Source organism: Nycticebus coucang, chromosome 15 (assembly GCF_027406575.1).
Source record: "Nycticebus coucang isolate mNycCou1 chromosome 15, mNycCou1.pri, whole genome shotgun sequence".
In the NCBI taxonomy this organism is placed as follows: Eukaryota; Metazoa; Chordata; class Mammalia; order Primates; family Lorisidae; genus Nycticebus; species Nycticebus coucang.
This window is the reverse complement of record NC_069794.1, coordinates 72,239,827-72,263,527: the sequence shown is the minus strand read 5'-3', so window position 1 is coordinate 72,263,527 and position 23,701 is coordinate 72,239,827. Positions and strand designations below refer to the sequence as shown.

At 36.7% G+C, this 23,701-nt stretch overlaps 1 protein-coding gene across 1 annotated transcript in view; it reads right to left on the bottom strand.

The window, feature by feature from the left end:
- SGCG (sarcoglycan gamma) overlaps nt 1-23,701 on the bottom strand; it is a 104,804-nt gene that overhangs the window by 12,909 nt on the left and 68,194 nt on the right. The window contains exon 6 of the mRNA XM_053563478.1: nt 21,745-21,817. Within this exon, the coding sequence (XP_053419453.1) occupies nt 21,745-21,817 (73 nt within the window). The remainder of the gene's footprint in view (nt 1-21,744; nt 21,818-23,701) is intronic.

Sequence of the window (23,701 nt, the reverse complement as noted above, 5' to 3'; positions counted from 1 at the left end):
AACCCTAATAATGTATTACACTGATTTCCCTGAGATATTTAAATGCATTACTTTATAAGGTATAAAATATTCTGTATTCAATAAAGTGATTTGCTTTCATAAAAAAAAAGAAAGAAATTGAATTGAAAGCAAAAAGAAAAAAACAAAAACAAACAAAAACTAAGCTTACAAAAAAGCACTGGTTCTTTTATTTCATAGAAGAATTTATACCAAACCTTCAATTGCTCTTATACACATTGTTTCAAAGACTAGAAACAGGAAAGCTACAAACTAAGGCCAAAATGGAACTTTCCTAACCTGATAATAGGCATTTCCCCAAAACGTAATAGTAGACATTACTTAATTTGGAAACTCTGAAGCATTTCTTGAAGTCAGAAAGTAGATGTAGATGTCTACCATCACTGTTAATATTCAACACTTACTGAAGGTCCTAGCTAAAGTAGTCAAACAAGGAACCTAAGAAGTATAATAATTAAAAAGAATGACTTTTTTTTGATACTATCACCATCTTTATTCACAAACCATTAGGTTCTACAGACAAAATATTAGAACTAAGGTGGACATGGTAATATCTGCCTGTGGTCCCAGCTCAAGAGGATGAGGTGAGAGGATCACTTGAGCCCAGGAGTTTGAAGTTAGCTTGTTCAAAATAGAAAGTCTCTCTCTCTCCAAACACACATGGACTAAAAAATGGATTTGGTAAAGATGCTGGCTTAGAAATAATTGTACAAAATGAATAATAACCATTTTGAAAAGAACCCATCTTGATAGAAATAAAACTATGAGCAACCCAGCAGTAAATTCTAATAATTATGGGGCAAGACTGAATGAAGAAAAACACAAAATATTATTGAAAAGCATAAAAGAAGACTATATGAATAGAGGTATATACCATGCTTATGGGCAAGAGAATTTGTTATTATAAAGACATGAATTCCGTGCAATTACACCTAAAAATCCAACAGAATTTTTCATGAAACCTAACATGGTTTTATTTATATGAAAAAAAATGTCTAAAAATAGCAAAGACAATTCTGAAGACAACATGGTGGGGACACTTGCCCTAGCCTAGCAGACCCCAAGATAGGTTATCTAGCTGTTCAAGAGATAATGGCTTAGTAAGAAAATAATAGAACAATGGACAAGAATTAATAGCCCATTAAAACACCTTTGTGCCTGGCAAAAGCAACATTACAAACAAACAAAGAATTAATTGACTTTTGAGACAATTGGATATCCATTTGGAAAGCAAAATAAAATTATTTGCCTACTTCATGTCCCACATGAAAATAAATTTGAGTCAGATTAAAGACCTAAATATGAAAAAAATTTATTTTTGAAAGAGCCCACTCTTTAATGTTCAAGCAGTGTTTTCTAACATATGCAAATTTATTTTCACAGAATACCACAAGAATAAGTTAACTCTTATTAGGCAAGTACTTCTCAGAAAAAAAATCAATGTTTGTAAATTCATGATTAACAAGTGAGGCATTCACGGTCTTTGGCATTTGCTTCTTATTAGATTTGATGATTATCAATAAGTTACATTTACAGACATCTGGATATCAGTTTTATTTTTATGTACTCATTGCTATACCCAATTTTTTAAAAGTTTGTGTTTGGATTTGTTAATGAGCTATGCAAAGGTATTTTATACAGGTAGTTGTGTTTACACAAACATCCACATCTTAAAGTTGCATATTCATTTATGATATTCATTACGATTTATGATGACTATGAGGTTTGAAATTCAGGTATTTTACTTGAATTTATAGAGTTCAAGCTTTCTGAATGTAGATATAATTTTTTTTTTTTTTTGAGACAGAGTCTCACTATGTCACCCTTGGTATGAGAGCCATGGCATCACAGTTCACAGCAACCTCCAACTCTTGGGCTTAAGCTATTCTCTTGCCTCAGACTCCCAAGTAGCTGGGACTTACAGGTGCCCACCACAATGACTGGCTATTTTTTTTGTTGTTGTTGTTATCATTGTTGTTCAGCTGGCCCAGGTCAGGTTCGAACCTGCCAGCCTCCGTGCATGTGGCCTGTGCCGTAACCACTGTACTATGGGCACTAACTCAGAATGTAGATATAATTAACACGTTGATGTTAACATTATTGCCCCTTGTTTCTTCTCATAAGCATCTTTACTGAGTTCAAATATTTTCCTTTGAATTGGATCACCTAATCATTGCAACTTCAAAGGAAAGATAAACAATTCCATAGAACGCATCTCCTAAAAGATGTATAATGTGGTATAGTCCTCCTACTACCCATCACCAATGCTGACACCATTCCCTAGTCATCCAAATTACTCCCATGATTTCATTATTTCAGAAAGGTGTGTGTTTCTGCCTTGAAAATAGATATGATCTCACTTGGTGCCTGTAGCTCAGCAGCTAGGGGGCTAGCCACATACACCGGGCAGGCAGGTTTAAACCTGGCCTGGGCCTGCCTAATGACAACTATAACAATAAAAAAAAAAAGCCAGGCATTGTGGTGGACACCTGTAGTCCCAGCTACTTGGGAGTTTGAGGCAAGAGAATCACTTAAGCCCAAGAGTTGGAGATGTCTGTGAGCTGTGATGCCACAGCACTCTACCCAGGGCAACATACTGAGACTCTGTCTGCAAAAAAAAAAAAAAAGAAAGAAATAAAAATATAAAATAGGTATGATCTGTTTAATTCATAAAAAATATAAAGTCATCAAGACTGTACTTCATGGGACTACTTACTTAGTAATTTAGAGATTACTACTAATCTCTAAACTCTAGAAGGGAGTGGAATGTCACTGCAATGAATAGAAATTTTGTGAAAGAGAATGCTGCCTTATAGGATAACTAATGTCACTCACATGAGAGGACCATGAATAAATATCTATGACATGTCCACTTCAATCTTTCATGGGAATTGACTTTTAATTACTGCAGGAGTAATGCAGTACTCAGCTGTCATGTAGTATCCCCTCTTCAACACTTTGTTTCAGTAACTTTGTTTAGTATTTTGTATCTTATCCGTCAAACTCAAAATGTTTAAAAGTTTCTATTTGTTCAGAAAAAATATTAATTCTTAAAAAATCTCCTTGTAGCTAAAAGAAAATTAGAGCTAATATATATTTGTAAACCTTTCCTGAAAGGGTAACTTATACATTTATAGTTGGAATATTAATTTTTTACATCATGTAATTCACATTCCTAAATTAACAGCACTTTATAGCTCATGAACTGGGATTGGGATCAACAAATTCTTGAATGAGTACTGATTTTCCTGTTCTGTTACTGGATAAAACTTTTAACTCTTCAAACTGTTTTCAGTTGTTGAATAGACTAAATTCACCGTTTGTTTCTTTTGACATTTTGTGACCTCCCTCCCCTTTTGGAATTGTTAGAATTAAGGAAAGTAAGTCACATCAAATTGTCAATTATCAGAAGAAATAAATTGTTTTCATCGTTTAAGTTAAGCAGACTTTAAGTCTACTTAATTTAAGTAGACTTATTAAGTGAAGTGATAAATGAAATAGAAACACCTGGAGGCTGATATACAATTATGCAAACTATGTCAGGTCACTTCAGTGCTTCACTTGTTAATTATATATATATATATATGCATACATGTATATAGACACACACATATATGTATATATCTTGACATTAATTTTTATCAATGAGTTGTTATAAAAACCACTGAAACAGAAGGAACTAAAAAATTCCTTAGAAATTACTTTCAGACCACTATCCAAATACATTTGAAAACTCAGATTAAATGAGTAATTTCCTATGGCAACACAGTTAACAAAAATTAGCCTCCCTTAAAGGTAGAAAGCTGAAATAGACAAATTTCTACACAAGAAGAAATAAACTATTAAGGAACTATCCTTTAAAATTTCATTAAGCCCATGTGGTTCCAGGGAGAATTCTATCACACCTTTGGAGACCAGACCATCCCAGCATTCCAAAAATTATTCAAGAACATTGAAAATGAGGAAAAATTTCCTAATTCTTGAAGCGGGAGTAACATTGTTACTATTTATAATAATAGAACATAAAAAAGAATAATTACAGACCAATATTGCTTATTTATACAAATGCAAACTATATATATAATAGTAAACAGAATCCAATATCATTTTAAGAAAGTAATATACCATGGTAAATGAAGGATTTATTCCTAGAATGCAACATTGGTTCAGTATTGGAAAATCTATTAATATTATACACCATATTAATATATCTAAGACACATACATGAATATCTCCATAAGTGCTAAAGAGTCTCTGACAAAATTCAGTAGCCATTCAACACAAAGTAGGAACTGATATTTGCTTTCTATGTAAACACACATTTATATCACTTTACTCAATGTAAAAACACCAGAGGTATTTCCACTCAAACTGGAAAAAGGCAAGGATGCTTACTTTCTGCATTTCTTTTTCACATTGCATTGAAGATATTGGGAAAAGCAATTAGACAAGATAAATCAATTATAGACATTAAAGTTGGAAAATAAGGTATAAAACTATATTTGCAGATGATAGTAACCATCTAGAAAATTCTGAAGAAGCAATCATCAAACAAATCCATAAGAAGTTTCATAAGGTAGTGATAGAGGGATATAAAATAAACACAGGAATCGATATCTTTCATACCCCAAACAGTAACAGTCAGGGGAGGATGCAGGAAAGAGTAACCTCTTTTATGAAAGCAAAAAAGATAATGAGCTAAAATGCTTAGGAACAAACTTAAGAAGAGATACAAAAAACATTTATGTAGAAAATTTTCAATACTCCTGAAAGGTACAGAAGTTAGCTTTGAATAAATGGAAAGATATTCGTGTTTCTTACAATGAGAGAAGTTATGAATTTGATATAATCTTAATAAAAAACAAGCTTTTCTTGAACTAGACAAGTTAATATTCCAGTTCATGTGGAAAAATAAATGAGCAAGAATAGGCAGAAAAATGTTGAAACAGATAAGTTACAAGGCTGTGTGTGTGCATACAACTAGCCCTACCAAACAGTAAAATATCTTCTAAAGCTTATTCAATTCACAAAGTCAATACTGGCACATCAATACGGAAACTAGAGGGGTAGAGAGAAAGAAACAGACCCAAGTGCATAGGGAAATTCAGTGATAAAGACTATCTCACATCATAGGGGTAAAGATAGAGTTTTAAATAAATAATCTAGTTGCTGGCATATCTGGCTAGACAATTGCAAAAGACAAAATTAGATCCAGATTTCACACATCATGCAAGAATAAACTCTAAATGGTTCGAGAGCTATATGTAAAAGATAAAGACATTTAAGAAACATGGATGTTGAATTCCTCTTTTCCTAGGAAAATCTTTTAAATTAAGATTTAAAATCCAGATACAAAAATAGGAATGATTGATAAATTTGAGTATATAAGCATTATAAAAATTGCATAGCATAAAGTATGCAAGTCAACAATCAACTAACACTGGGGAAATTATTTAAAATATGTATCAGAAATTAGAGGCTCTTAAAAATGATAGGAAAAAGACCAAAAATATTAAAATAATAATTCACAAAAAAAAATATAAAAATGGCCCTTAAACATTCGAAAGTTGTTTACCTAACTTATAAAGAAATGCAGACTATATTGAGATATAATCTCTAACCTATCAGATACGCAATAATTAAAATAGATTAAAACATTGCGTGCGGATCTATGGGGGAAGAAAAATAGGTGTTATCACAGCAATGTGGTATGCAGATACTTATACCTCAAGGGAGGGGAAATCATGGGAAGGAGAAGTTGGCCTTGTCTGAGTAAGTAAGAGTGCTTTTATCATTCTGACCCAATGATTCTTCTTCCAGTAATTTACCATGAAGATGCATCTCCAGCAATATGAAAATATACCTGCACAGAAGGATATTTTATCAAAATTGTAATGACAAGATATGGTAAACAAATCAAATGTCCACATATATGGGAGCAGTTGACTAACCTATGTTACATCTACACATGGGGACCTCTATGCTAATTTCTGGAGCCTCTTTCTCTGTGTAGGAGCCTTCTCTCTGAGTGTCTGCCCACAAATTCTTTCTGCCTCAGCTTTCTCACCCCTTATCTCTTTCTCTTCCACTTCCTGAGATTATTACACTCTGATTGGGTTCCCCTTTCCCATACCCTGAACCTGCCAGTGGGTGGAAGCTTGGGTGATTATAGGGCTCACCTCATTATTTCCATCTTGTTTTGCCCTGTCATCCACTGTATGAAAACAGTTGTTTCACATATTTTTCAAATGTTCCCACAGTTTATGAGAGATGGCAAGTCCAGTCCTAGTTACTCCAATATGGGCAGAGTCTCTTGCCCAGAGCTGACCTCCTGGGAGCTTGCAGAGGTTCCCTTTACAGTAGCCCCTGAACAATCTGCCTTCTCCCAGTTCATAAAAGAAAAACATATGTTCATTCCTTCTGAATCTATTAATGATGTATTGTCTTGGGGTAGACATATGCCCATGGTAATATGCAAGAGGGTTTAAAGTACTGGTGACAGTGCAACAAATTAAATGACTCTAGCGATTATGAAGGTAATCAGTTGGCAATTTATGTGGTTTTCAATTCCGTATTTTCAAAAACATTGAAGGAGGACCTAATGAATTTGATGGTCATTACAATTAATGCTAATGGTTTCTATAATATTTTGGAAAGACTTTGGAACATTGAGTGACTTTTTTAAATAAAACTTTTTTGATTCCTATCTACTTATTTTATGTGAGTAAGTCTTCTTGGTACATTTATTTAAAAAACAAAGAAAAGGGATTGATCCCAACTTTGACTCCTTCTATTAATAAGTTACATTCATTGATAGATCACATGGTTTTTGAAAATTCATCCATTCATTAAGAGATGTATTTCCATACAATTTTACTTTTTGTTGCTATCAAAAAGTTTAATATTCTTGTGTGAAATTTTTCACTTTTAAAATTATTTTTAATTGACATGTAATAATTGTATGTATTTATAGGATACAGAGTGGTATTTTGATACATACAATGTGTAACAATTAAATCAGGATAATTAGCATATTCATCATCTCAAACATTTATCATTTTTTTGTATTGGGAACATTCAAAATCCTCTCTTCTAGATATTTGAAAATATACAAGCATGGGAGGAGGGGAGAATATAGAGAGCTTGGTTAATGGATGCAAAATTACAGCTGGACCTGAGGTAGGAGTTCCCATGTTCTGTAGAACTGAAGGGTGATTGTAGTTATATTGTTTTGATCAATTGTTTCCTCCTTAAATTATAACTCTATCCGTAGCAACCTCAAACTTGTAAGTTCAAGTGATCCTCCTGCCTCAGCCTCCCATGTACCTGGGACTACAGATGACCGCCACAATGCCTGGATAATTTTTCTATTTTTAGCAGAGATAGGGTCATCTCACTCTTGCTTAGGCTGGAAAATCCTCAGCTCAAGGGATCCTCCTGCTTCAACCTCCCACAGTGAGAAAATTAGATCTAAGACACCATGCTAGCTTAAAAGAAATTTTTAAAAAGGATGACCAATGAAACACTGCCAGTCACTAAATGGTGTACATTAGGAAAAAAACTGTGGGGAAATGAACTGGAAATATTCCATCAAGGACAAAAGAAGCTCTTCAAGGACAGCCTGTTTGCATGTTTCAATTCTTTAATGGTATTAAATCTCCATATTTTTTAGATTCCAGCAGATACAGTTTAAAAAGCAATAAAAAGAGTTTTACTTCAAAATGACAATATTCCTAATATGGCAGAAATAATATCTTTTGAAATGACTTAAATTTATGATTAAACATTTAGATGTTAATTTAAAAATGTGCAGTGGCAACATAGTTTTGCAAAATTCTTTTAGGATGGCTCCAAAGAATACTGCTCTGGGTTATCTGCTCTATCAAGCATAGTAATCTCCCCATTATCCAGCACTCAAAGGGAACTGGTAGATTCCAGATAAAGGCAGTTTCTGGTAGTATGCTACTTAAACAGTGTAGTGTACCCATTGGGTGGGAATTTACTCAACACATTCCTCCTCTCCCCACAAACTTCCAGGGTTGAATTTCATTGAATTTTTCTTTCATGTGAACATACGCGTTAATCTACTAGTTCCAATTTAGTACTGGATAGACATGCTGTTTGTTTTACCAACTTTACTTAACAGAATGGTTTCCAATTCCTTCCAGGTTGTTAGAAAAGTTACATTATCTCCACATTTTTTATGGCTGAGAAATATTCCATGCACACATATGCCACAATTTATTAATCTATTCCTATATTGAAGGGTAGTTGGGTTGTTTCCACAATTGTTACAATTGGGAATTACACTGCAGTAAACATTTGAATACAGTGTTTTGTTTTTTTGAGACAGAGTCTCATTCTGTTGCCCTGTGTAGAGTGCTTTGCTGTCATAGCTTGTAGCAACCTCAAACTCTTGGACTCAAGTGATCCTCCTGCCTCAGTCTCTTGAGTATCTAGGACTACAGGCTCCCGCCACAACGCCTGGCTAGTTTTTCTATTGTTTTAGTAAAGATGGGGTCTCAATTTTGCTCAGATGGGTCTGGAACTTCTGAGCTCAAATGATTCAACCACGTTGGCCTCCCAGAATGCCAGGATTATAGGCATGAGCCACTGTGCACTGTAGTGCAAGTGTCTTTATGGTAGAATGTCTTTTTACCTTTGGGCAATTACCTAGTAATGGGATTCTAACATCAAATGATAGGTCTACTTTGAGCTCTTTGAGAAATCTCCATACTGCCTTGCACAGAAGCTGCACCAATCTGCAGTTCCCCCAACAGTGTATAAGTGTTCCTTTCTCTCTACATCCACGCCAGCATCTGTTGTTTTGGGACTTCATGATGTTAAGTCATTTTCTTTGGGTTTGGATGATATCTCAGTGTTTTTGATTTGCATTTCTCTGATGACTAGAGACAATAAATATTTTTTTCATGTGTTTGTTGGCTATTAGTCTATCTTTGCAAGAAAAGTTCCTTTTTGTGTCTTTTTAATGGGGTTGATTTTTTTCTTGTTGATTTGCTTGAGTTCATTGTAGATTCTGGTCATCAGACCTTTGTCAGATGGGAAGCATCAAATATCTTTTCCCATTTTGTAGTTTTTTTGGGGAAATTTTTGCTTTTAATTTAGTATTGGCCAATTTTTGTGTGCTTGAAAGATAACATACATTGTACTTTCTTTTCATTATCTATAGATTTCCATGTATTGGTCAGTTAAATCTGGATTATTAATTGTGTAATTTTTATGCTGATTAAACTTTTAGATTCTAAGAGAAACATAAATTCTCCAACCATAGCTATGGGTTTCTTTGTGTTTTCTTGTAATTCTGTCAGTTTCTATTGTCTATATTTCAGTGCAGGTGTCATTAAATCCTAAAAGATCATCATTATCAATTGTCTTGGTAAATATTTCCTTTTATCATCAAACAATGTTTTAATTGATTCTTATTAACACAATTTATTCCTGTTTTCTTTTAATACTGTGATATCTGCTTCCAGCTGTCCTTGCCTCCTTGTCTCCCCTCCATGCTCCAGCCCTGGGATCAGCCATTTCTGTAGGGAGTCCTAGGTCCTTCGCAAAGAGTGTGGAGAAGGACAAGAGAAATCAATTCTGGTTGCTACTGACTTTATTTTAATTACTTGATGCCTCCATTCTAGAATTTCTATTTTGTTATTTCCAAAATTTGCCATTTTTCATGCTCTTATCTTTGCCTTGCATTTGATTTTTCTGCCTTTGAACATTTTATTCTTACTCTTTAAAAAAATATCTTTGCTTTTTCAACTACTTACAGTTCTAGGGAGTTAATTGCAGTAGCTGCTAATTCTTTCCCATGGTAGTTCAATGCCTTACCTATTTGTCTTTTTTTCTTTTTTCTTTTAGTAAACTCATTTTCAGCAGAATTGTTTTCCATATATGTCTTTATGTCACATGTAGTTTGATAATTTCATCAATGTAGTTTCTCCCTTTTGGATAGTCCCAAGAGGTTCACTGATGTTGGTACAATTTTAATGTTAATTTTTCATCTTGAGTTCCTATCCACAGAGTGGTGTGGATTTTCTCCTCCTGCCATGGCCCAAGACAGCAATCTCTCTTACAGTGTCCTTGGGCTGTGGACACATTGTTTGAAATACTGAATTCATGGGAAGTCAGGATTTCAGTGGTATCTCAGCCTGGGCATTTCACAACATACTGAGCTATCACTTGGATTCTCAGCATTAAAGTCCCAGCCCCTAGTCTCCCCTGGCATCCTGACTTCTCCATGAATACCTCAGCTTTGGTCCCAGTCTCTGCTCTAATCATGAGTCTCCTCTTTATTACTGGGACCTTGTGATTATCCTTTCTTAGTTTCTAATTGAGCTTAATGTTTGTACATGCTTACTCAGTAAATTTTAGTGTGTGTAAATGTTTGCAACAGGAGCAAATGCTTCAGTGTATGTTCACTTTACTTATCTAAGGAAGACACCCATATATTACCATGCACTACTCATAGTTCTCAGCAACTTGCAAACAATAACTATCGACATCACGTCCCTATGAGGTTGCAGAGAATTCTAACACTTTATTCTCTGGGATATCATCCCATATTATCCTGGGAAGATTTTTATGCTCATTCTTTTATGCTTCCAACAAAAGCATACTTTTGTCACAGCAGTTAACTGTATTATTCTAACTTGCATGCATGTTTCTTTTTCCAGAAGACTGTAAACTCATTAAGGTCAGGGACCATGCCTTCTGTCCCATATAACTAGTATCTATTATAGTTTCTGGCATATAAACACTTTAGTATATTTTTGCTGAATTTTAATCAAAAAGAACAAATTACATCATGTATGAATGAAAGGTAGCTTTCAGGTAGTATGTTGGAGTTTATATTTTTCTCACAAATGATGTTGTCATAAGAAATGTAAGTCTAGTTTCAAGTTAGTTGTCTTTCTTAAAGAAATAACCCTCACCCTTCTATGATTATCATTTGAGCACATGTCAAGGTTTAAATTATAAGTATGCATTTTCCAGAGATATATTCATAAATGCATCAAATCTTAACTCTACAAAATACACATGAAATATTAAAATAGGTCAATTAGGATATTCTAGAATCTTTCTTTACAGCACTTCCTTTATTGCTGGAACTAGAAATGAAAAATGAAACATAGTTTATTGTAAAAAGTTGTAGAAGAAAACATAACTATTGTATAATCAATGAGAGGCATCTGGGAATAAATTAAAGAATAAATCCCTCAAGGATCCACATGGGAGGAGAGGAAAAAAAGCAAACAGGATGTACATATGCTTTTGAGTCAGAGATGAATTTGAAGATAATTTGGCTACATTTTTAGTTTTGTGACTTAGAATATGCAATTATCTAGATCTCACTTTTCTCCTTTACAAAATGGGGATAAAATTGTTAATCGTTTGATGATTCAATGAAACAAATTATTTGAGAACACCAAGCACAGCTCCTGGTAGTCACAGGCATTTAATAAATGTTAGTTCACTCATTCTCTTCTCACCAAGTTCCTCAAGTACTTTCTTGCAGTTTCATTATTTTTTTCAACCACTTTGGTTTTAATACTTGGGCTGTGTAATCTTTCCTTAGTATCTACCACCTTTTAGAAAACAAGACAATACTCTTCTACCATATGTATATGTGTGTGTGTGTATATATATATATTTTTTAAGTCAGAGTGTGCTATATAAGTGAGCAGACTTGTGTGTTAATGGGGTAACATAAGTTGGATTACTTAATTTTGAGATCTATATATCTTAAAATACTGACACTTTAAAAAGTGGTTTGTCATCTCTATAATTTATATTATCTTTTAATTTTGAAATGGTTTCAATAGGATTATTTTCAAAGATATGAATCGTTTTTCTATTTTAGGAAAGCAAAATGCTGCTTCTTTGGAAAAATTCTTTAATATTTGTCTTATGATCCTTTATCAAAATTAAAGAGCATTGTTACAATATAATTAAAGCCACAATTTATTTTTATGTTACAAATGTCCTCTAAGTGTGTGAGACAAATTGAACTTCTATTTGCTTTTGATGAATATTTAATTAGACCTTAAAGGGAATTCTGGGAAGATGGCTGACTGGTAGTAACCCTCAGCAGAGGCTACTGAGCAGAGGAAGAAAAACTGTAGGGAATTGGACTCTATGAAGCCAAAGAAGGAAGTTCAGCAAGCTGTAACTCCAAGGAAGAGCATTCAAGAAAACAAATTACAGATACAAAACCTATCAACTAGAGGACGGGAGACCCCTCCCCCAAGCAGGGGGCTTGCTGAGGGCTATCTGCAAACAAGCAGGGAACAAAAGACCTCTCATTTTACCTTGCTGGAGAGAGCCGTTAAACTCCAGGTCTCTTTCTCCAGGGAGATCCCACTTATGAACCTAGATACCACCCTGCCAGGCTTAAAATTGAACAGATATTTTCCCCCACAAGTCCAGACTCTCAGTCCACCCTTTCCCCTTTGCATGGCGGCCTGATGTTCTGCCCCCTGCAGAGCAGTCTTTGGTCTTTTCCTGCAAGAACTGGGCATAGTGTGGACTGCCAACCATCAGGATGGAATCTGTGACTAATGAGGAAGAAAGAAGGTGTGGGAAGAAAGGGACACCCGGCAGGAGGAGGAGCAGTCCCCTGGTTATGACTATGCCTGGCCAGTGGTAGTGTTGACCCTTGGTTCCGGCTGTGTCTGGGGGGACAGAGTGCAGAACCCCTGGCTCTGACAGCACCCATAGTAGGAAGGTGTTTGCTCCATGTGGACTGAGTTCGGCAGACAGGTCTGGTCCCCAGCCCCAACTGGGCCTGAGAGCAGAGGCTTGATAGGTGTAGAACCCTTGAGCAGTGGCTACCAGGTGTGAACCAAGACCTGAGGGCTAGGACGTGGTCCACTGCCTCCAGTGGGGCTGGTGAGCAGAGGTTTACCAGCTGAAGACTGAGACTTGTGGGTGGAGTACGGTGTCCTGACTCTAACAGAGCCAGTGAACAGAGGCTTGCCAGGCAGTGGACTGAGATTGGCAGGCGGAGGCATGGTCCCCTGACTCCAACTGGTCTGACAAGCAGAGGCTAGCTGTGTGTGGACTGAGACCAGAGGGTGGGGCCTGGTACCCTGACCCCAAAAGAGCCTGCAAATAGAGGCTTGCCAGGCAGTGGATTGAGACTGGCAGGTGGGGGCATGGTCCCCTGACTCCAACTGGTCTAGCAAACATAGTCTAGCTACGTGTGGACTGAGACTGGAGGGCTGGGCCTGGTGCCCTGACTCCAACAGAGCCTGTGAACAAAGGCTTGCCAGGCAGTGGACTGAGACTGGCAGGCAGGGGCATGGTCCCTTGACTCCAACTGGTCTGGCAAGCCGAGGCTAGCTGGATGTGAACTGAGACCAATGGGTGGGGGCGTGGCCTCTGGCTCTAGCTGGGCCTATGAGCAGAGAAGCACACAACAGTGTGGACTGAGTCTGGTGGGTGAGAATGTGGATCCCTGGCTCCAATTGTGCTGATGGAGACCCTTGAACCCCTCTCTGTTGGGCAGGGTTTCCACTACCTGAGACAAATTGGTTGGAACCCATGTCTAGGGCTGTCCACTCGGGGACATTCTGAGGTTGACCTTCAAAGTTCTGTAGCGGAAAAGAACTGAAGGGTGGGGACTGGGCACTGCAGCTGTTTATATCTCTTCACAGTTGAGATTTAAACCTAATACTGTGGTTTCTTGGGATAGGGTAGAGGTTGGCTGATATCAAAACAGAGCTAGCTTGTGCTATCTCACCAAATAAGTCTTCAGAGTCTCCGGCTAAAACTCTGAAAGGGGTCTTTGTAAGGTTGTAGAAGATAAGCCACAATTACAAAGCCTAGCACTTTGATGAGGGGCTATCTCTACTACCTGGGGATCCCAATTCAATCTCACCCTACCAGTTCTAATAACCAAATGGTGGGAAATAAACATGGTGCATACCCAACAGAAGAACTCTGGCAACATGAATAACCAGGGTAGATCAACCCCCCCACCCCCAGGAAAAGACAGGAGATACAACTGAAGATGCCATGCATAGTCAAATGGCAGCAATTCAGAAACTGAATTCAAAATTTGGATGGCAAATAAGATAAATAGAATGGAAGAAGAGATAGAAATTGAATTCCAAACAGTAGCTCTAAAGTTGTCTCAAGAAATCAATGAATTCAAAGCCCAAGTCACCAAAAATATGGACATAATGAGAAAAGAGCAGAGCTCAAGGAAACAAAAAAGTTATTTGAAGAGTTCCAAAATACAGTAGAATCCCTCAGTAATAGAGTTGACTAGGCAGAAGAAAGGATCTCTGAAAGTGAAGACAAAGCTTTTGAACATTCCCAAACACTCAAAGAGGCAGACAAATGGAGAGCAAAAACTAATTATTCCCTGAGAGACTTATGGGATCACTCCAAAAGATCAAACATTCGTCTTATAGGAATTCCCGAAGAAGAAGAGGATGGTCCTAAAGTTACAGATGCTCTACTCCAAGAGATTTTGGAGGAGAATTTCCCAAGTTTTGCAAGAGATACAGAACTTCAGATAGCAGACAGTTTCAGAACCCCAGCAAGACTCAATCCAAATAAAGCATCTCCTAGACACATTGTGATTAACTTTGCCAAACTTAATACAAAGGAGAAAATTCTACAAGCAGCCAGATGTAAGAAAAGCATCATCTACAAAGGGAGAAATATCAGAATGACTGCAAATCTCTCAGCCGAAATGTTTCAAGCCAGAAGAAGATGGTCATCGATCTTCAGTCTCCTAAAACAAAACAACTATCAGCCCAGAATCCTCTATCCAGCCAAACTGAGTTTCATTTGTGAAGGAGAAATCAAATACTTTAATGACATACACATGTTGAAGAAATTTGCCATAACTAAACCAGCTCTCAGACCCATTCTCCCCAACGACCAGTGCAATGCTTTACCTCCAAATGCTCTACCTCTACCCAGAAATTTTGAACAAAACCCAACTTCCACAGTGGTGAAAGGAATAAAAATGTCCACTGGATATCCAAAAAACATGACACCCAAAACAACCAGGCTTATCAATTCTCTCAATTAATGTGAATGGTTTAAATTGTCCTCTAAAGAGGCACAAGCTGGCTGACTGGATACATAAACTCAGACCGGATATCTACTGTATACAAGAATCTCACCTTACCTTAAAGGATAAAAATAGACTCAGGATAAAGGGATGGGCTTGTATAATACAGGCAAATGGAAACCAGAAAAAAGCAGGGGTTGCAATTTTAGTAGCAGACACATTGGCTTTAAACCAACAAAGATAAAGAAAGATAATGAAGGTCACTGCATATTTGTCGAGGGAAACACCCAACATGAAGCGATTTCGATAATTAATCTTTATGCATCCTACCAGAATGCTCCCAATTCATAAAGCAGACCCTAATGAATATAAACAACTTGGTATCTTCCTGCACTATAATAGTTTGAGATTTTAACACCCCTCTGACAGTTTTGGATAGATCCTTCAAGAAGAAACTAAACAAAGAGATATTAGACTTAAAACTGACCCTAGAACAAATGTACTTTACAGACATCTACAGAACATTTCACCCTAATAAAACTGAATATACATTCTTCTCATAAGTCCATCGGTCGTCCTCCTTGGACACAAGTCTAACCTCAGCAAATTTAAAAGTGTAGAAATTATTCCTTGTATCTTCTCGGACCACCATGGAATAAAAGTTGAACTCTTTTCAACTTTGGAAAGGATGGGTGGAGGGAGGGTGATTGGTGGGAATGCACCTATGGTGCATCTTACATTTACTAAATGTAGATTACCAACATCTTAACATAATAACTAAGAAAATGCTGTGAAGGCTATGTTAACCTGTTTGATGAAAATATTTCAAATTGTATATAAAACCAGCACATTGTACCACACAGTTGCATTAAAGTACACAGCCATGATTTAATTAAAAAAAAGAGAGAGAGAAAAATAAAAGTTGAACTCAATAGCAACAGCTCAAAGAAAGTCATGGAAACTAAATAATCTTAGGCTGAATGATAGCTGGGTCAAAGATGAGATTAAGAAGGAGGGCGGCGCCTGTGGCTCAGTCGGTAGGGCGCCGGCCCCATATACCGAGGGTGGCGGGTTCAAACCCGGCCCCGCCAAAACTGCAACCAAAAAATAGCCGGGCGTTGTGGCCGGCGCCTGTAATCCCAGCTACTCGGGAGGCTGAGGCAAGAGAATCACTCCGGCCCAGGAGTTGGAGGTTGCTGTGAGCTGGGTGAGGCCACGGCACTCTACCGAGGGCCATGAAGTGAGACTCTGTCTCTACAAAAAAAAAAAAAAAGAAAGAAAACAAAAAAAAAAAAGAAGGAAACCACTAAATTTTTGGAACAAAATGATAACAAAGACAAAATTATCAAAACCTGTGGGATACTGCAAAGGCAGTCCTAAGAGGGAAATTTATAGCATTGGAAGCCTTCATCAAGAAAACAGAAAGAGAGGAAGCCAACAACTTAATGGATCACCTCAAGCAACTGGAAAAAGAAGAACATTGCAACCCCAAACCCAGTAGAAGAAAAGAAATAACCAAAATTAGGGCAGAATTAAATTAAATTGAAAACAAAAGAATCATTCAGAAGATCAATGAAACAAAAAGTTGGTTTTTTGAAAAGTTTAACAAAATTGATAAACCTTTGGCCAACCTAACCAGAAATCTAAAAGTAAAATCTCTAATATTGTCTATCAGAAACAACAAAGGAGAAATAACAACAGACACTTCAGAAATTCAAAAAATCCTCAATGATTAATACAAAAAATATCTATTTCCAGAAATATGAAAATCTGAAGGAAATGGACCAATATCTGGAAACATGCCACCTTCCTAGACTCAACCAGAAAGAATTAGAAATCTTGAATAGACCTATATCGACCACTGAAATAGAATCAACAATATGAAACTCCCTAAAAAGAAAAGTCCAGGCTTCACCTCTGAATTCTATCCAACCTTTCAAGAGGAACTAGTACCTATATTATACAACATTTTCCAAAGTATAGAAAAAAGAAGGAATGCTTTCCAACATATTCAATGAAGCAAATATCACCCTGATACCCAAACCAGGGAAGGACCCAACAAAGAAAAAAAATTATAGAACAATATCATTAATAAATATCGATGAAAAATATTCCATAAGATCTTAGCAAACAGAATTCAACAGCACATCAAAAACATTATACACATGATCAAGTTGGTTTTATTCCAGGGTTGGTTCAACATACACAAATTGATAAATATAATACATCACATCAATAAAATAAAAAACAAAGACCATATGATTCTCTCAACTGATGCAGAAAAAGCCTTTGATAATATCCAACATCCTTTCATGATCAGAATTCTTAAGAAAATAGGCATAGAAGGGACATTTCTTAAACTAATGGAGGTCATCTACAGCAAACCCACAGCCAATATCATATTGAATGGTGTAAAATTGAAAACATTTCCACTCAGATCAGGAATGAGGCGAGGATGCCCACTGTCTCCACTGCTATTCAACATAGTAATGGAAGTCTTCACCATTGCCATCAGACAAGAGAAGGTGATCAAGGGTATCCAAATAGGGTCCGAGGATATCTAACTCTCACTCTTCACTGATGATATGATTCTATACCTGGAAAATCCCAGGGACTCAATTTCAAAACTCTTAAAAGTGATCAAGGAATACAGCAGTGTCTCAGGATACAAAACTAATACTTACAAGTCAGTAGCTTTTATATATGCCAACGATAGTCAAGCTGAAAAAAACAATCAAGGACTCTATTCCTTTTACAATAGTGCCAAAGAAGATGAAATACCTGGAAATTTACCTAACAAAGGATGTGAAAGACCTCTATAAGGAGAACTATGAAACTCTGAGAAAAGAAATAGCTGAAGATGTTAACAAATGGAAAAACATACCATGCTCATGGCTGAGAAGAATCAACATTGCTAAAATGTCCATACTACCCAAAGCAATTTACAGATTTAATGCAATCCCTATTGAAGCACCATTGGCATACTTTAAAGAACGTGAAAAAATAGTACTTCATTTTATATGGAATCAGAAAAACCTCAAATAGTAAATACATTACTCAGAAATAAGAACAAATCAGGAGGTATCACATTACCAGACTTCAGGCTATACTATAAAGCTATAGTGATCAAAACAGCATGGTACTGGCACAAAAACAGAGCGGTAGATTTATGGAACAGAATAGAGAACCAAGATATGAACCCAGCTACTTATCACCATTTGATCTTTGAAAAGCATATCAAAAATATTCAGTGGGGAAAAGACTCTCTATTTAAAAAATGATGCTGGGTGAATGGACAGTGACCTGTAGAAGACTGAAACTGAACTCCCACCTTTCACCATTAACAAAAATTGGTTCTCACTGGATAAAAGATTTAAACTGAAGACATGAAACTGGCTCAGCGCCTGTGGCTCAAACAGCTAAGGCACAAGCCACATACACCTGAGCTGGTGGGTTCAAATCCAGCCCGGGGGCCTGCCAAACAACAATGATGGCTGCAACCAAAAAATAGCCGGGTCCTGGTTACTTAGGAGGCTGAGGCAAGAGAATCGCTTAAGCCCAGAAGTTGGAGGTTGCTGTGAGCTATGATGCCACAGCGCTCTACCCAGGGTGACAGCTTGAGGCTCTGTCTCAAAAAAAAAAAAAAAGACATGAAACTATAAAAATACTAGAGGACAGTGCAGGGAAAACACTTGAGAACTTGAACTGGGAGAATATTTTATGAGGAGGACCCCTTGGGCAACTGAAGCAACACCAAAAATACGTTACTGAGATCTGATCAAACTAAAAAGCTTTTGCACAGCCAAGAGCACAGTAAGTAAAGCAAATAGACAACCTTCCGAATGGGAGAAGATTCTTGCAGGTTATGCTTCCATCAAAGGTCTGATAACTAGAATCTACAGAGAACTCAAACTAATCAATAAGAAAAGAATAAATAACCCCATTTCTATATTAACCCCCTTTCTATGTGGGCAAGAGACTTGAACAGAAACTTCCCTGATGAAGACAGGCGCATGGCCTACAAACACATGAAAAAATGCTCATCATCCTTAATCATCAGAGAAATGCAAATCAAAACTACATTGAGATATCATCTAACTCCAGTAAGATTAGCTCACATCACAAAATCCCAAAACTACAGACGTTGGTGTGGATGCAGAGAGATGGGAGCACTTCTACAGGGCTGGTGGGAATGCAAGCTAATACGACCTTTTTGGAAAGAAGTTTGGAGAACACTCAGGGAACTAAAAGTGGACACACCATTTGATACTGCAATTCCTCTACTAGGTATATACCCAGAAGACCAAAAATCATTTTACAACAAAGACATTTGCGCCAGAATGTTTATTGCAGTCCAATTCATAATAGCCAAGACATGGAAACTGCCCAAGTGCCCATCAACCCATGAATGGATTAACAAATTGTGGTATACGTACACCATGGAATACTATGCAGCCACAAAAAAGGAGACTTCACATTTTTTATGTTTACCTGGATGAGCTGGAACATATTATTCTTAGTAAAGTATCTCAAGAATGGAAAGAAAAGTATCCAATGTATCCACAGTATCCAAAGTATCCACAGTAGTATTCAATACTACTGTGAAATCAATATATGACCACGTACACACTCATATGAATGGCAAAACATAACTATAGCCCAGAAAGTAGAAGGCAAGAGGAGAGAGAGAAGGGAAGGGGGCATCTGGGAGGAGGGAAGACATCTGGGGGGATCTCACCTAATTTGCGTGATGCAATGGTACATTTCAAAACTATTAAGAAATGAGTATAATTGTGAAGGATTGATGGATGTGTTGCTAAGTTCAATGTAAGCATTTCACATTGTATATTGAAGCAGTACCCTGAACCCCATAAATGCATTAATGTACAAAGTTATGATTTAATAAAAATAATTAGACCTTAAAGGTAAGAGAAATACTGAGTTTTCCAACTCCTATTCTTTTTAGTGTGAATATCTACTTAGTATAATAATAATAAATTTATTCTTTGCATACTTTTCAATTTATAAAATACTTTTAACACAATATTTTATTAAGTCTTTTCTGGAATACTTGGAGGCAGGGATTACTAGTAGTAATATTTAATATAAGAAAAAACAGTTTGGAAAGGTTGGTTTGACTGAGGTCACTGGGCTTATCTGGTAAGATTATAGTGGTGACGGCTGCACAGCAGTGTGAATGTACATAACACTACTGAACTGTGCCCTAAAAACGGTTCAGATGGTGAATTTTATCTTATGTTTATTTTATGTGTATTTTATCTTATGTGTATTCTATGTGTATTTTACTGCAAATGAAAAAAAAAAGGTTTCCAACTATTTTGCAAACATAGATTTGTGATGCATCTGGTTTTTATAATGATTTTTTTTCTACTAAGAGTACACATATTTTTAACATTTTAAAGTAATCAACACTTTCCAAAATACCTTTTGTACATTTCCAAGTCCACATAGGGCATCTTTCTCTTCCACTGAAAGGTACATCAAGGTTTTACCTTGACTGCACACAGTTTGGAGATGGGTAGTGTAACATGAACACATACATGTTTTGTGTTAAGAATTGGAAAAAGTTTCAGGAAACTTATGCTGATGCTTTTCAGGGGAAAATGATGAGTATGTAAAATACATGAATCATAAACCCATGACATCTCAATTTGCACTTGAGGAGAGCAGACATTCATGGGGTCTCTGAGGGGAGGAAGGGTACTCCAGGCAGATGGAACAGGCTGTGCAAAAGGACCGTGGGGACGGTGGGGATGGGAGGGTGGCCACTCAGTCAGGAGCAGGTGAGGGAGGAGGCAGCTGTCAGCATAGCCAAGACCCTGTGGGGCCAGGAGCAACCAGGAAGGTACTTGGGACATACCAAGGTCACTGATACCAGTGTGAGGGGCAGACAGGAGAGAAACAAACCAGAGGCAGGATCAGGCTGTTGGGATCCTGGGCACAGAGAAGATAGAGCTCGGAGGCAATTAGGCTATAGTCACAGTGAAAGCACATGTAGTGAGAATGAGATGGCGTGAGGAAGGATTGGGCAGACATGACACAGCCGGTCTGCTTGGTTTAGGTCCTGCCTGACCTTCACCACCTGTCTCCCATTCTTACTGTTTTGTAAAATTAGCTCCCACCCTGAAGATGCCTATCTTGAATAGTTTAGGTGGATTGATTTAGGAGATTAACTTTTGAACTGGAATGATGTAGTAGGTCACTGAGGTATGCTGATTATTATTTGGAATAGAGGTTAGTGTAGTCTTTGCTTTGAAATTTTATGTATAAAACCGTAATTTTAGAAATGAAAGAACAGAACAGTCTTGGAAAGGCTACTCTCACTGTTGTCCAGAATCCCAGCCTTCTGACAAACAAAGTTTAGTGGACCTATCCCCACCTCTGCATATTGGCTGACAGTGACAGGAGGCTGGGATGTCTTCATCCGGTAACAACAGTAAGACTTTTGACCTTGTTGATATCTTAATAAATAATATCTCGTTGTAAGCAGAGAGTCTTGAAAATAAAAACAAATAATGGAATAAGAAACAATCAGATAACAAAGGAATAATTTTAAAATCCTCAGTTAGTAATTGCTAATATATAATTCAGGAAAATATTCAGTGTCTTCTATGATATAAACACATTTTTCTTTCTAATATTTGAAAGAAAATTCTTACCTAAGTTCTCGAAATGGGTCTGCGGTGACAAGGGGTGTCTCCACTGAATGTTCAAAAAGAGCTCCTTCAGGTCCTAAACAAAACTCAAAGATGTATCAGGAACAAAAAAGAAAGAAAGAAAAAAGAAATGGTGCCAAATGAATGAAAGTTTTAGCCTCTAGATTAAAGTACACACAGATTTTGGTCTTTGTTGATGAATTTGTGTAGAGAAGCAATGGGAAAACATGTGTAACTTCTTCCATGCTGTTCTGAGCATACTGTGATTTCCCTAGGTTCCTATCAATAAAATATGATTTTCAAAACAATTACAAATCAGTAGGCTTATTTTAAAACCAGAGAGCAGTATTAGCCTCAAATTGTAAAAAGAAAAAATTCCTACAGAAAATTGCATATATCCCTATATTTTAGGTAATAGTAATTTGGCTAATTCTCTAGATTTTATGTGTAAACAATAAATCTTGTGCCATATGTTTCTAAGGTACATTAGAAACTCAAAATTTAGGAATCGGGACATTGCCAGTGAATTCATTTGTCTGAGAACCTAATTATAGTATATGCAAGGCCCTGTGTCAGCTGAGGGACAGGCAAAAAGTGACATGCTCTTTGATGTGTCATGACTTGTTCAATACTCAGAACTCTGCTATTCAGGTAATAGTTTCCCATTTTACCCATGAGGAAACTGAGGAACAGAATGGATAGTTAACTGGTCTAGGATTACGTAGTTGAGAAGTGGCAGGGCTTTAACTTGAATTTAGAAGCACACTTTAAATTTACATGTCAGAGAGTTTCACATCTATCATAACAAACAATATATGATAGAAGGTAATGTGCCAATAGCAAAGTGCAACTGAATTACTACTTCAAGGGTCAGCCTCAGAGAATAACTACTTTCTGACAGCTGTGAAGAGAGTATAATAAAATGCAGTGGGTCTGAACTTTCCAATAAATATGCATTTATGAACCTATGGAGGGTGTGGACAAGGATCTCAAAAACAGCAGCAGCTCTGGGGCAAGAAAATGTGCTGAATGCATGCAATGAAGGAATAATCCAGTTCACTGGAAATGTATAGGATTCCACTAGGAAATACAAATTTATCTTTCATATCATATATAAAACAATTCTCCCCTTGAATTTTATAAGCACACACTCAGATTTAAGTAGGACCACATCACTTATGTGCATGCATCCTGATTCACCCAGCTTGGTTGTGCTTATCTGAGGACCCATTCCTGGTTTAGGGGCTCCAGCTTGCAAATAATTTGTTTCTCTCTTTGGTTCCACAAAGATGTTGAGACTCATCCTTACACTGTGAAGACTTTCCTCTTTGGAAATTCAGACGGTTCTTGAATTGCGATGGATCGGCTTTGCCGTGAGTTCATTGGGATGTAACCCCACTGCAAATCCAGGAGCATCTCCACTGACACAATTAAAATATTTATTTTCCAATCTGCCCTTGTACTAATTCTGGTAGTAGACTCAAAAAAAAGTTGCCTGAGTGAAAGCTCCCCAGACACTTGCTTGAGAAATGTTCATTGTAGGCAAAAAGGTCTTGTCAGCAGCACTTCTTAATTTAACTATTCACACACCTTCACATTCTTTCCACAATATTACTAACTGCATTGGCTTTTTAACTATAATTACTCCTTTTATAGTAATTTTATTTAAATGTGAAGATATGACAAAAACCTATATTGAAAGCCCTATTTAAGAAATAATACCTTGTAGCACCTAAGTCAAGAAGACTTAAACCATTATAAAATGAAAATTTAAAATTATGGGCAGATTTAGTAAAAAATTAACATAAAAATATAATAAACTGAAATAGAACACATGTAAATTATACTTATGCAAATCATATTCAAATAGGAAACAGATCATCATGCATGCTGTACCAAGTCACAGCCCAAAACACTACTCAATCAAACCAAATGATAAGGGGAACGATTATGCACTGAA